We start from the raw sequence: 14,334 nt of genomic DNA on the forward strand, positions 1-14,334 counted from the left end.
ATATAAATCATTAGTGACAAATATAAGGCAGATCTACCTAAAAAATACAATGTATTATCCATTGCCTTGTTCCTTCCAGGCTGATACTGGTACTAAAAGTCTCATGGGCAGAGATTCAAAAACATAGCTTTTGATAAAGTAGTTTTTATTTCAGCTACTAGAAAAACCATTACCACAAAGAAAATCAAAACTGTCAACTGGAAGACCGAAATTTATATATGGAGCAGATTAAAACATGTGTCTTAACAGGCCAAGTTAAGATGTGCATTGTTATCATGATGGATCCCACTCAGACTTTTTGCTTTTGACTTTGCCTGACTAACCTTTGGCCTCATGTGTAAGCCTGCCATGAGAAAGGTGCTTCTGGATTTTTCGTATGAATAGCAAGATCCACACTAGAGATTCATGCTGGTTGAAAGAGAGCCACTGAAGTCCATTCCAGAGGTGGCATTTCAGATACCTGCTAATTCAAGCATAGCACTCTTCAAGTGACTATGTCACTAGGACTCATTGTAGAAAACAACTGCAAATATTAGTGATAATCTCCAGCTTCCAGGCTGAAAAGTCTGGTTGAGAATGCCTCTGGGCCTCTAAAATCCTAAAACCAACACCAGAAAGCCACTAAAAGACCCCAAGAACACACAAAAGCTAATGCTGAAAAGGAAGCCCAGCACGACTTCATTCGTGATACAAATTAAAGAAACGAGCCTATTCTAGTGTGGTTCTAATGAAGGTGCTTGTGTAATGTAGTGGCTAAGCCATTCTGTAGTAGCATAAACTATAATCTCTAAATATATTCAGGTTTAACTAACTGAATCCTAATGGTGAGAATCAATTTGTTACTTGTCTGGAGTCTCATTTCTTTTTATTTCCATGCAGGATTCCACTGTGGTATGTAAGAAAAAATGCTCTCCTCCCAGAGGTTGTATCAAAGCCAGAGAAGAGTGCTGCAAAGAGTGCCTCTTATATGTGTCTCCTGAGGAAACGAAAGTGTGCAAGTTTGGAAATAAAATCTTCCAGGTAGACATTCTTAAATTATGTGTCAGGATCACTTCACTAGACCATTTGATTTCTTAACAAGTTGTAGTACATTCAAAATCATGCTCTTATTATATTTTTTGCTATTGTTTTAGCCAAATGAACAAAATGTAAAAATGCAGTAAAACTGAACAAATTATGAAATTAGCTAGTCCTTTGGTAGAGTATGCTGATGCATTTTCTCCAGGCAGATGACCAATCAACTATCTCTTTAAATGGAATGCTATGAATCTGCATAGAATGCTCTGCATTCTAGGCTTTGTGTTTTACATAAAATGCACAATTGTTTTCTTCAGCATTCTGTACTTCTAATGGTGTTGGAAGGAGAATTTCTGTACATTTTGTAGGAATCAATCTAGCCAAAGACCTCTTTTTCCCACTCCAACTTCAAGTGAGCCAATAAGAGCTTAGCTGATGTTTCTGGACAGTATTCAGGACTTACAGTGCTTCATGCATTGGCATATTATTGGGACAGCAGATTATTACAATATATCATTGGGACATATTGGAATAATTTGCTTCTGCTCTCCTATCCAAGGTCCTTCCAAAGAGATTAAATTTGGAGATTTCCTCCAAATGTTTCCAATGTTTTTGGATTCCTGTGCTTTTAAGAGGTACAAGATATTTTCTCTATTTCCACCCCTATCCTTAATTATTTATTGAACTTGTATAATTGTGAAGACCATCTTTGTGTTGCGAGAGTCTAAAATCAGATAAGAAGCGAAATCTCTTACTAACTTATCTACTGTAACTAATCCCTCTTTTAATTAATTGGTTTTTTCATTTGCACAAATCCACAGTGTAAAAATGTCATTTGCAGTAAGGGATTTTCTTTGTTTAGTTAACAGTCTTAGACAAAATAATTCATCAATTGTCTTTTTATTTTCTCTTTTCCAATTTGGATATGGGGTGGGTAGATAGAAATTTAAAGTTATATAGACATAGATTGAAGTGTAAAATATCAGAAAAAAGAGGAGATACATCAGGAAAAAAAGAGAAACATCTCACATAAAATAATTTTATGTGTATCCGCACACTTTTAGTTTTGTTTTTTAAATAGCTAACTCACACTTATTAGTTTTAAGGGAAGTAAAGCTTAAGATAGAAGTCATGAAACAAAAGAAAAAAATCTAAACTACTCAAAACAAATGTAACACAACTTTAGGTTAATTTCTCTATAGAACAGAAAACAATATTTTCCGAAATCAATATTTTGGAGACATTGAATTTTTACACCAATCATGTATAACCCAATTTCTTAAAGTAGCTGCCTTAAGGAAGTAGATAATAATAAGGACATGAATGAATAATTCACAACAACCTTGTTGAAAGCTCCAACAAGGTTATTTCTGTGTAATTAATATGGATAGCATGATATCTATATTCTCATGTTACTCTGCAGTTGCCTTTCCAGGTTTTCTTTTAAAATGATACTTAGTTTATACAATCATTTCAAACCTAGGATTACCAATGTAAATGGAATCAGTTGTAAAGTGTGATGTTACATGATTGCATCAACTTGCAGCAGTCCTTGTTGCCATCATTAGGTGAATCCCATGCAGTTGCATGATTCCCATTTGTGACCTCCTGCTGGCTTCTTCACTGATCTGCTTGTCAGAAGTCAGCAGTGAAGATCAGAAATTATGTTCATATGATCTCTAGACACTGTGACATTGTAATTGAGAACAGGTTGTCAAGTGCTTGATGTGTGATCATGTGACTGTAGGAGCACTGCAAACAGCTGCAACCATGAAATCCAGTCATAGGTTCCCTTTATTAACTGCTATCATACGATTGAACAGTTGCTAAAGAAGTGGCCTTATCACTCTAACTTATGTACAGTAACTACTGTAATTTATTTAGAGGATTACTTATAATAAAAAAACTAATAGTTGTGGAAACATTTTTTATCAAATAAGTAATCAAAAGCTTTTATATGATGGCCATTAAAGGGCTAGTTCAGGGGTCCACTGCCCACTGCATTCTCAGCCCCTTGTGCAGCAAAGTGAAATTTAGCGTGCTTTACAATGGGGGAGACAGGGTCCCCTCCTCCTTCTCCTGGAGCCCATTACCATGCGGAGCCACAATGCGATCCTGCCCCACTTGCTTCTGTCAACAACAGCAGCAGAGAGACAGAGAGAGACAACACACACACACACACACACACACAGAGTGAGAGAGAGAGAGAGAGAGAGACAGACACACAGAGAGAAACACACACAGACACAGAGAAACAGAGAGAGAGAGGTGAATGAGAGTTAGAGAGAAAGAGAGAGACAGAAAGAGAGAGACAGAGAAAGAAGAAAAGAAAAAAGAAAAAGGGAGACAGATAGAAACAGAGAGAGGGAGAAATAGAGAGATAGAGAAAGAGAAAGAAAGAGACACATACAGAGACAGAGACACAGCAATAGAGAGCGAGAAAGAGACAGACACACACAGAGAGATAAAGGGAGACAGAGAGAGATAGAGACACCCCCAGAGACAGAGACAGAGAGACAGAGAGACACAGAGAGAATGATAGAGGCACAAAGTGAGACAGAGTGAGACACTCACACATACACAGAGGTAGGTAAGTAGGTGAACAATACACCCGAGGCCAAGTGTGGCAAGAAGTAGCTGGGACGGGTGAGATGTGGCCCGGCGTGGCAAATAATTTAACAACAAGTTCTCTGCCTAATGACTGGCTGGATAGGCATGGCTGCGGGGTATCATGTGACTGGGTAGGAATGACTGATGTTGAGTTGGCCATGCCTACCCAGTCACACTGGTTGTTAAATTATTGGCTCCAGGTGTTTTCTTTTCTGTGGGAAATGGGTCCAAATGATTCTTTGCAGATCCCTGGACTAGGTCTATGCCATCAATTGATGAAGGAATGCCTTAGGGACTTCATTTAACATATGTAAAACCATAAGAAACTGAGCCAGTGCATTATTTTAGCAACACGTTGGAATCATAGTGTCATAGAGAGGGGGAATGGGAGGTGGGAAGAAGTCAAATGTATCTGTACCTGCTAGAACATAGGTAATTTCATCTTTGTATTTTCTAAATGTTTTCAGATGTTTAGTAGATCAGATATCTGCCTTTAGCACCGTAAGTAATTCAATATTAGCAATATTTCTGGCTTAAAGCAGAATGAGGCTACTTCTGGGAATACATTTTCTGTCTTAATGGAACAATCAAATATTTTTATGTGCAATAACTTAACATGCCAATCATAGTGGTTACATTGAATCAGACTTTTCTATTTATCTCATCCCAAATGAGACAATCAAGATACAGGATAACCACAAATTGAACAGTTTTCTTTTGTAAGAAAGAAATATAGCTAATCCAGTGATTTATAGAAAATTCTATTGTGTCTTCATTAAGTCTGGAGTTACACTTCTCTATGTGGAAGAACCCAACTGAAAAATTATCCTGATAGCTTGCCAATCCAGACAGTTGGAATGGACACCTGATAATTGATTTAGACTAAACAATGACATAATTCCAACATGGAGAATTTTGCTTTTTCTTTGTATAACAGGACAAAAAAATCACTGGAATAGCTTCTTCCTGCTATCCCAGGTGATAGATGTATTGTTTTTTCTTTTCTTTTTGCAGGATGGAGAGATATGGCCCTCTATTAACTGTACCATCTGTGCCTGTGTAAAAGGCAAGACAGAATGTCGCAAGAAGCAATGTATTCCAGTCAGCAGCTGCCCTCATGTGAGTGTAACAATAAATTCTTTAGAAGGAGTTGAGCTGTTTATAAATGGTAGGAATTTTGGTAGAATTTTTTAACATCCTTGATACATGCAGACTAAAGAGCCCTTCAGACAGAAAACAACTCAATATAGAGAATAAGCTTATGTTAACTTTTTAAATAGTGAATGGAAAGGTAAGGTGCAGAACCACCCAGTTCTTAGATTTAGTGGAGAACACTCTTAGTGTTCTCATTCTTACTTGACTGAAGCCAGATTTGTGTTAGAAAAGCAGCAGGAGATATTGAGACCCAGAATTGCATTCATGCCATGTGAATTATTTGATTCCCAAGAGGATCTAGAATTCGCAAAAGAAAGTAAATCATTTCAATTTTCTCTGGACCAATTTTCATATCCATGCTGTTTATCAAAATGTCCTGTAATAATAGTAGGCATAAAAATATTCACCAAGAGCCTACAATAGGCTTTGTACATTCTATATTTTGTTTGCTACCCCCTCCTTTGCAATATACATTGCAAAAATACATTTTGAACCTATGAACTTGAAGTGAGCTTCAGATTTATTCAGGGCATGCTGCTCAATGCCTAGCATAGGTTTTTATACACATCTGCTATTTTAATAAATAAACAAAAAATAAATGTGGCTGGTCATATATCCTTGCCAAATGAGGAAAAACCAAGAGTAGCTGCTTTTATTGTATAACTTTCCCCCAAAATCTTAATTAGTTTTGCTTTTTTAAATTCATATATAGAAAAAACAAACTATGGATAGAAATCTAGATTATTAAAAAGAAGCAAAGCAGCACTCAAAGATTGCCAGATAGGAACTGCTTATAAATATTCATGGAGAAAAATGGCCCATTTCTAAGTAATCCCTCAATTGATTAATAACACCTACCACATATGTTATCAATAATATATGGCTTTCTTTTACAAGACAAAAGCAGAATCCTGTGCAGTGGTAGGATTCAAATAATTAACAACCAGTTTTCTGTTCTGACTGGCTTAGAAGGGGCATGGCTGGGGTGTGTGACTGGGTGGGTGTGGCCAACTCACCATCACTCATGTCAAGGGGCACCTCATCTGGCCTCTCCCCTCCCAGCTCTCCAACCTCTCTCTGTGTGTGGGGAGGCAGCGGCAGGGGCTTCTGAGCAGCATAATCCCCCCTCCCCAGTCCCACCTCACCTACTCCCTGAGTCTTTCCATTCTCCTCAACACCCCCCCTCCACACACACACACATTCAAGCAGCGGCAGGCTTTGTGGGATACACTTGCTACCTTTGCTTGTCTGCTTGCAAGCAGTGATCTCTGCTTCTCTCGGGACACTGGTGCACCATGCATTGCTTCTCAGGGCTGAGCAGAGAAGTTGCTGTCATGCCACTCCCCTTCGCTTCCCAGTAAAGAGCTGTGTGGCTGACAATGCCCCACACAGCATTGGCCAGCTGCCGGTGGGGATGAGCTGCCAGCCCAGCTTGGGCTGGCTGGTTGGAGCAGCACTGCAGCTGAAGCCACCATGCTGCAGCTGAAACAGAAGGCGCCTTGCAAGCAGATCCTCACATTGGAAGCAATGAATTGGCCGGTCATGGTGGTGGAGTACGTGGTGTGGGGGCCCATCATCCTGAAAGCAGGTGAGATTGAAAAGGAGCTGCAGAAGGATATCAAAAAGCCTTTCACAGAATTCATTAAGGCCAACATTGGTGATTCGCAGTGAGCACAACTTTAGTCAGGCCATTCAAGCTGCCACTGCAGGGTCAGCCGCCTGGTGCAAAACCTCATGGTTTTTCTCCTCCTCAGCATCATCTTCCCTGTTCAAGCAGTGGCAGGTCCACGGGAATCATTCCTGCCCTGGCCAGCGAACTCCAGAAAGCTGAATGAAGTTTTCAACTGAGTGAGGAAGCACTGCGGAGCCAGGCCCTTCACACCCACATCCAGCCTGCCAACATTTGCTCTCAGGATGATGAGCTCCTGTACCACATACCCCACTGCCTTGACCTGCCAGTTCATAGATTCCAATGTGAGGATCTTCTCACATGGCACCTTCTCTTTCAGCTGCACACTCCCAAATTACAGCAAAAATGAGGGGCAGGGAACCCTGCTGTGCCTGGTGAGGGGGGGGAGAGAAGAGGCAGCAAGAGGAGCTCTGTGTCATCCCAATGAAAGGTAGCAGCAGCCTGGCCACTTCCCTACCCCATTCTCTCTGGCGCTGGAAGTCAAGTGTCAGCAACACGCTGAGTTGCCCATGCAGAGATCAGGTAGGCTGCCGCAAAGGCAGGCAAGCAGCCTGGGCTGTGTGGAGGCAACTAAGGTGGGAAGACTCACCAGGCAGAGATCAGCTGGACTGTGGGGGCTGTAGTCGAGGTGACAGAAGGAACTAGAGAGCAGCAACAGCTATGCCACAGGCTTGAGCAAGGAGTTAACTCACTTCCTGCTGAGTTGATGTTTGTTGAATTAAGGGAGAAGGAGTTATATCCTGTTTAAAGGATCAGAAGGTGCTTTATGGCATCTCCCCGTGGAGATTCGTACCCTCACCACCCTCCAGACCTTCCGCACAGCCCTCAGAATCTGGCTATCCCGTCAGGCCTGGGGCTAAGACTGTAACCCGCCCGAATGGTACGAATGTTGTGTTTTTAATTATGTATTGTCTTATATGTTAAAAGTTTGTCTCCCCCTCCCCTTTGGGTTGTGAACCGCCCTGAGTCCCCCCAGGGAAAAGGGCGGCATATAAATAAACTTCTACAATGTACAATCTACAATCATGTGAACTTTTTATTTTTGTTGTGTCCTAAACTCAGATAAAAAAATACAATGATAAATTTAGACTTTATTCTATGTAAATAGACATTATCTCATTTGTATTTCTATCATATTTCACTGCTAGCATTGCATAATACAATACTACATTTTCTCCTCTATTTTCCTTCCTCCTACTTAAGGTACAACATTTGATTTTCTCCTGTGAAGGAGATTAGAGTGAAGGTGGAGTCCAAGATAAAATGTGTTTGCGTACTGTTCTGACGTGCTCTTCTGCCTATGAAGGCAGCTTAACAGAATAACAGAGTTGGATGGGACCTTGGAGGTCTTCTAATCCAACACACTGCTCAAAAAAGAAACCCTTAACAGGTGCTTTGGAAAATAGCTTGACCCCCTCTTCTCTGGGGCAGCCACTCAAATATTGGAACACTGCTATCATGTCTCCCCTGGTTCTTCTCTTCATTGGACGAGCCATGCCCAGTTCTTGCAACAGTTTGTCATATGTTTTAGCCACCAGTCCCCTAATCATCTTTGTTGCTGTTCTCTGCACTTTTTCTACAATCTCAACATCTTTTTTATAGTGTGATGACCAAAACTAGATGCAGTATTCTAGGTGTGATGTTACTAAGGGTTCATAGAGTGAGTACCTCACTTGATCTTGATTGCATTCCTCTGTTAATGCAACTTAGGATTTCATGAACTGTTTTGACCATTGCTGCACTCTGTTGGCTCATATGCAATTGTCCACTAAGACTCCAAGATCTTTCTCAGTTACTGCTGTTAAGCCTGATTTCATCCAGTCTATATGTGTACTTTTGGTTTTTCTTGCCTAAGTGTAAGACTTTACTTTTCTCTACATTGAATTTCATTTTGCTAGATAGGGCCCAGTGTTCAAGTTTGTCAAGATCCATCTGAATCTTGAGCCTATCATCTAGGGATTGGCAATTCCTGCCAGCTTAGTATTATCTGCAAATTTAATAAATTCCCCTTCTATTCCCTCATCTAAGTCATTTATGAAGATATTGAAGAGTACTGGCCCTAAAACGAATCTTGTGGTACCCCACTACTTATTTCCCTCCATGTAGATGTAGTACCATTAAATACTACTTGTTGAGTATGGTTTGTCAGTGAGTTACAAATCCATCTGATGGTGATGCTATCTATCCTGTTTTTTTCTAGTTTACTAAGAAGTAGGTTGTGGTTTATTTTGTCAAATGCCTTGCTGAAGTCTAAGTATATTATGTCGACAGTATTTCATTGGTCTAGTAATTTAGTTACTGTGTTGAAGAATGAAATAAGATTGGTTTGGCATGATTTGTTTTTAACAGACTTGTGCTGACTTCTAGTTATTACTTCATATCTAGATGTTGGCAGATCTGTTTTTATCGTATTTTCCAGTATCTTCCTGGGTATTGATGTTAGGCTGATTGGTATGTAGTTCCCTGGGTCTGTTTTTTCCCCTTTTTTGAAGATAGGAACCATATCAGCTCTTTTCCAGTCCTCTGGTAGTTCCCCTAGTTTTCCAGGATTTTTGAAAGATGTTGTCAGGTCTCATAGATTCCTATATGGATGCTGTCATTCTGGTGGGAGGGAGGAGGTTGGGGGAATCTCAGTATGGGGTTTCTGTTTCTATTTCTTGCTTTACCTTGCTGTAACTTTTGGGACCTTGAAAGTAGCTGCTGCCATGATGAGCAGACCCCTACTGGGCATCCCCAGGGAGTACTGAGAGTTAAGTGATGTATTTAGCAAAACAGTTTCAGATGAACTTCCTTCTCATAGACCAACAGACTGTGCCATCAAGATTCTACTGGGTGCCAAACTACTTAAGCCAAAACATTATGCCATGGTCCCCACCCCCCCCGGAAGCTGGATGAACTGCGCCAATTCATAGACAAAAACCTCAATTTTTTATCAATCTGCTAGGCACAACTTGCCCCCCCCCCCATTGTTCCAGGAAAAAAAGATGGCTCATTACGCCTATGCATGGACTATGGAAATTTGAATGCTATTTGTGAGGAAAACCTGTATCCGCTGCCTCTGATGAGGAACTGGCCCATTTGGCAAAGGGGAGGATTTTTTCCAAGCTAGATATAAGGGAGTCTTATTACTGGCTCCAGATTTGGGAGGGGGATAAATGGAAGCCCATTGGGATGTTTTCAGTTCAAGATCTTGCCATTTGGACTCCAAGGTGTAACTGCTGTTTTCATGCACTTGATTAATGAAGTGTTGCATGAGCACTTGTACAAGGCGGTTTTGGTTTATCTTGTTCATATATTGATTCACACTGAAACTAAGGCTGAACATGTTAAGTTAGTATAGGTGATCTTGAAAAAGCTAAGGGCAGCTACGTTGTTTGCTAAACTTTTCAAGTGTGAATTTCACCAGGACAAAATAGATTACTTGGGCTACCAAATCTCCCACCGAGGAGTGGAAATGGATCCTGCAAAAATCAGGATGGTGCTGTGAGTGCCTCCACCTGTGTACTGGACCCGTGTCCCTCCTGGCTGGTTGCCAACAGCAGTGAGGTGACACGAGGCTGGATCCAGGCGGTTGTTACCGCCTCTCTTTGGGAGGGGTACTTCCCCACCGCGCTTAAGACAGCGGTGGTGAGACCCCTCCTGAAGAAACCGTCCTTGGATCCAGCTGTCCTTAATAACTATCGTCCAGTCTCCAACCTCCCCTTTGTGGGGAAGGTTGTTGAGAAGGTGGTGGCTCTCCAGCTTCAGCGTACCTTGGAGGAAGCTAACTATCTTGACCCCTTCCAGTCTGGCTTCAGACCCGGTTACAGCACAGAAACCGCTTTGGTCGCATTGACCGATGATCTCTGGAGAGCTAGGGATGGAGGCCATGCTTCCATCCTAGTTCTCCTTGACCTCTCAGCGGCTTTCGATACCATCGACCATGGTATCCTTCTGCGACGACTGCGGGAGATAGGGGTGGGCGGCACTGTTTTGCAGTGGTTCTCCTCCTATCTCTCGGACAGGTCGCAGTTGGTGTTGGTAGGGGGGCAGAGATCGTCCCTGAGGCCCCTAACTTATGGGGTGCCGCAGGGGTCGGTCCTATCCCCCCTACTATTTAACATATACATGAAACCGCTGGGCGAGATCATTCAGAGGCACGGGATAAAATACCACCAATATGCGGATGATACACAGCTGTATCTGTCCGCCCCGTGCCAACTCAATGAAGCGGTGGACGTGATGAACCGGGGTCTTGAGGCCGTTAAAGACTGGATGAGAGCAAACAAGCTGATACTCAACCCAGACAAGACCGAGTGGCTGTTGTGTTTTCCTCCCAAAAATTTGACCAACATACCATCACTCAGGCTGGGGGAACAAAATTTACACCCCTCAGAAAGGGCCAGCAACTTGGGAGTCCTCCTGGACCCACAGCTGACTTTTGACCACCACCTTTCAGCTGTGACCAGGGGAGCATTTTCCCAGGTTCGCCTGGTGCGCCAGTTGCGGCCCTACCTGAATCAGGAGGCCCTCACAACAGTCACTCGAGCCCTTGTGATCTCCAGGCTGGAATACTGCAATGTGCTCTACATGGGGCTGCCCTTGAAGAGCATCCAGAGACTTCAGCTAGTCCAGAATGCGGCCACGCGAGTGATCGTGGGCGCACCACGGTTCGCCCACATAACACCGATCCTCCGCGAGCTGCACTGGCTACCTGTCGATCTCCGGGTGCACTTCAAGGTCCTACTCACCACCTATAAAGCGCTCCATGGTCGTGGATCTGGCTATTTGAGAGACCGCCTTCTGCCAATTACCTCCCTGCGTCCCATCAGATCGCATAGAGTTGGCCTCCTCCGTATTCCATCCGCCAGTCAGTGCCGACTGGCGACTACTCGGAGGAGAGCCTTCTCTGTTGCGGCTCCGACGCTATGGAACAATCTCCCCGTGGAGATTCGTACCCTCACCACCGTCCAGGCCTTCCGCACAGCCCTCAAGAACTGGCTAGCCCGTCAGGCCTGGGGATAAGTCTACTTTCGCCCCTCCCGAATGCTGAGTGAATGTTGTGTTTTACTGTTTAATTTACCTTTGCTCACATCTCTTTTTGTATTTGTCCTACACTCCCTTTCCCCTTTGATTGTAAGCCGCCCTGAGTCCCCTCAGGGAAAAGGGCGGCCTATAAATGTGTAATAAATACCAAATACCAAATACCAAACCCCTCGCACCCACAAGCAAGTTTTGCCTTACACATGTAGATCAGAATGGATTTTTGTCAGGCAGATTAAAGACAACATGAGAATGATTTTAAACACATTGGAGTGTTATAAAAAACATCCTGGAAAACAAATGGCATTGATTTTTCCCCATTACTATTTATACTGACTTTGGAAATGTTGACCAGAAATATTAGACTAGATGAAGAAATAAAAGGAATGGAAATTTTAAAAAAGAGAAATATAAGCTACAGGCGTTTGTAGATGATTTGGTTTTTATACTAGAAGATCCACTAGAAAGAATGATACATAGCTATTTTCAAAGACACTATATTAGAAATGCATTGTTATCTGCATGGTTTAAAACGAAAGAACAACTTTATCTGAAAATACCAGTCTGGCTTTCCACAAAGGAAGCATTGATACATCCTAATGTTATTAACATGGAAAAATTGTAAGATATAAAGATATTCTGAATGAAAAGGGGGAACTAAAAACTAAAAAAGAACTTAGTAGTCAAGGAATGGACATAGCATGGTGGCCACAAAGGCAGATACAATCTCAGTATGAGAAAGATCTAAAATGTATGGTTTTAATAAAGAATTGACAGAATTGGACCAGAAATTAACTGGAAAGGAAAACAAAACTGATAAAGAAAATATATATCTACTTATTATATCAAACTGGGAAATGAGCAGGTAAAAAGAGACAATGATAGTTTGAGTTAAAAATTTTGAATTTACAATAGAATTGGATAAATGGTAGAAATTGTGGATAGAAATGTTAAATGTCAACTTCATATAAAGAAAATGTATACAAAATGTTTTAGAGATGGCATTTTGCACCAACGAGACTGGCAAAAATGTTTAAAGATAGATCAGCTAAATGTTGGGTGCAACCAGCTACCTGATTCCTATTACCATATGTGGTGGACATGCCCAAAAGCTAAAAAATATTGGGTGAAAATACATATCGTATTTTTCAGAGTATAAGACGCACCCTTTTTCCTCAAAAAAGAGGCTGAGAATCTGGGTGCATCTTATACACTGAATACAGCATTTTTGCCTCCCAAAACTCTGCCCCTTCACCAAAATGGCCAGGGATAGTTTTTAGAAGGCTTTCAGAGAGCTCCTGGGGGCTGGGGAGGGCAGAAATGAGTGAAAAACGGCCCATTTTTGCCTAGCAGCACTCTATAAGCTTCCTAAAGGCTATTCATGCCCTTTTTTGGACAAAAAATGGGCCTGTTTTTGTGAAAAATGGGCCATTTCTTGCTCATCCCCCCCCCTGCAGGAGCATTCTACAAGCGTCCTAAGGGCTATTCATGCCCCTTTTTTGAAAAAAAACCAAGCCCATTTTCCCCCAAAATGCGCTGTTTTGGGGAGGTTTGCAGAGTGCAAAAACTTTTTTTTTAAAAAATTTCCTCTTTAAAACTTCTTATACTCTGGTGCATCTTATACTCCAAAAAGTACTTGATTGGAAAAAATGATAAAGCAGCATATAGACTTGAAACCAGAAATATTTTTATTGGACATCTGATGAAAGAAATATATATTTGATTTTAACTGCAGCCAGAATTGGCTTTCCACACAACAATGGAAAAATGACGAGATCCTGACAAATGAGAGTGTAATTAAGAAAATATTAGAATATGCAAAGATGGATAGATTACAATTAAGGGAAAAAAAGAAACTGAATATTTCTTGATATGAGACTTATTTTACCAATGATTAGATCATAAAAACAGAAGTTAGAAATATGGGGATATAAAAAGGATAAATGTTATATAGGAGATTTGTTAAAATAAATAAGTTAAATATTATTGTTATTATAGTAATATTATTGAGATGAATACTACTGATTAGTAGTATATCTTGATCATGATTGCCTAAAAACAATTGTACTCAGACTGTTTGATTGAAATTGAATCTTTTCATGCTATATAAACAAAATGAATAAACCAATAATGAAGACAACAAAAAGAAGCACTGCATTGAATTCTTTTCCCACCCCATATTCTTTCTCCTTATTTCACTTAGGGAAAGATCCTCAACCGAAAAGGATGCTGCCCCATTTGCACTGAAAGTAAGTTCATTTATTTACTGCTTTCCCCCAATACTTTTCTTGAGAGCAAAATAAGGATAAATCATTTTGTGTTATTCCTCATTTTGTTCAAGAAAGTAAATAATTGCAATAGGATTGAATTCATGAGAAATGTTGAAGAGCAAATAAATACATCAATATAAATCTCGATAATACTCTTTTTTGCTTATGTCCAAACTATTTCCTTGTTAATAAAAATCATGAAGCCTATAATGAGAAACTTAAAAGCTTGGTGTCATTAGAGAGTTCTCCCAAAACAATCTATATTTATCTTAAGATGAAATAAATTCAATTAAAATATAATTGAAATAATATTCAGTGCCATGAAAAAAATTAAAAATATATACAAATTCCAATGAAATTAATAATAGCATGGACTTTGCTACTGGGAATTGCAAGGAATTTTGCTGGAAATTTCTAGTCATGCTACTGTTTGTATAACATAATAAATGTTTTTTATAAGTAATATCCTTAATGAAAAACAGGGTAGCTCAGATTTATAATTGCAAATATAATAAATCTTTATTATAGCATTCAGTTTTAATTTTTAAAGCAAGAGCCATGAATTTGAAG

The 14,334-nt window shown here is 40.5% G+C and overlaps 1 protein-coding gene across 1 annotated transcript in view; it reads left to right on the forward strand.

Annotated features, from left to right (window-relative positions):
- BMPER (BMP binding endothelial regulator) overlaps positions 1-14,334 on the forward strand; it is a 464,374-nt gene that overhangs the window by 299,497 nt on the left and 150,543 nt on the right. The window contains exons 9-11 of the mRNA XM_032234511.1: positions 880-1,020; positions 4,642-4,746; positions 13,698-13,743. Coding sequence (XP_032090402.1) covers positions 880-1,020; positions 4,642-4,746; positions 13,698-13,743 — 292 coding nt within the window. The remainder of the gene's footprint in view (positions 1-879; positions 1,021-4,641; positions 4,747-13,697; positions 13,744-14,334) is intronic.

Source organism: Thamnophis elegans, chromosome Z, assembly GCF_009769535.1.
Source record: "Thamnophis elegans isolate rThaEle1 chromosome Z, rThaEle1.pri, whole genome shotgun sequence".
Taxonomy (NCBI): domain Eukaryota; kingdom Metazoa; phylum Chordata; class Lepidosauria; order Squamata; family Colubridae; genus Thamnophis; species Thamnophis elegans.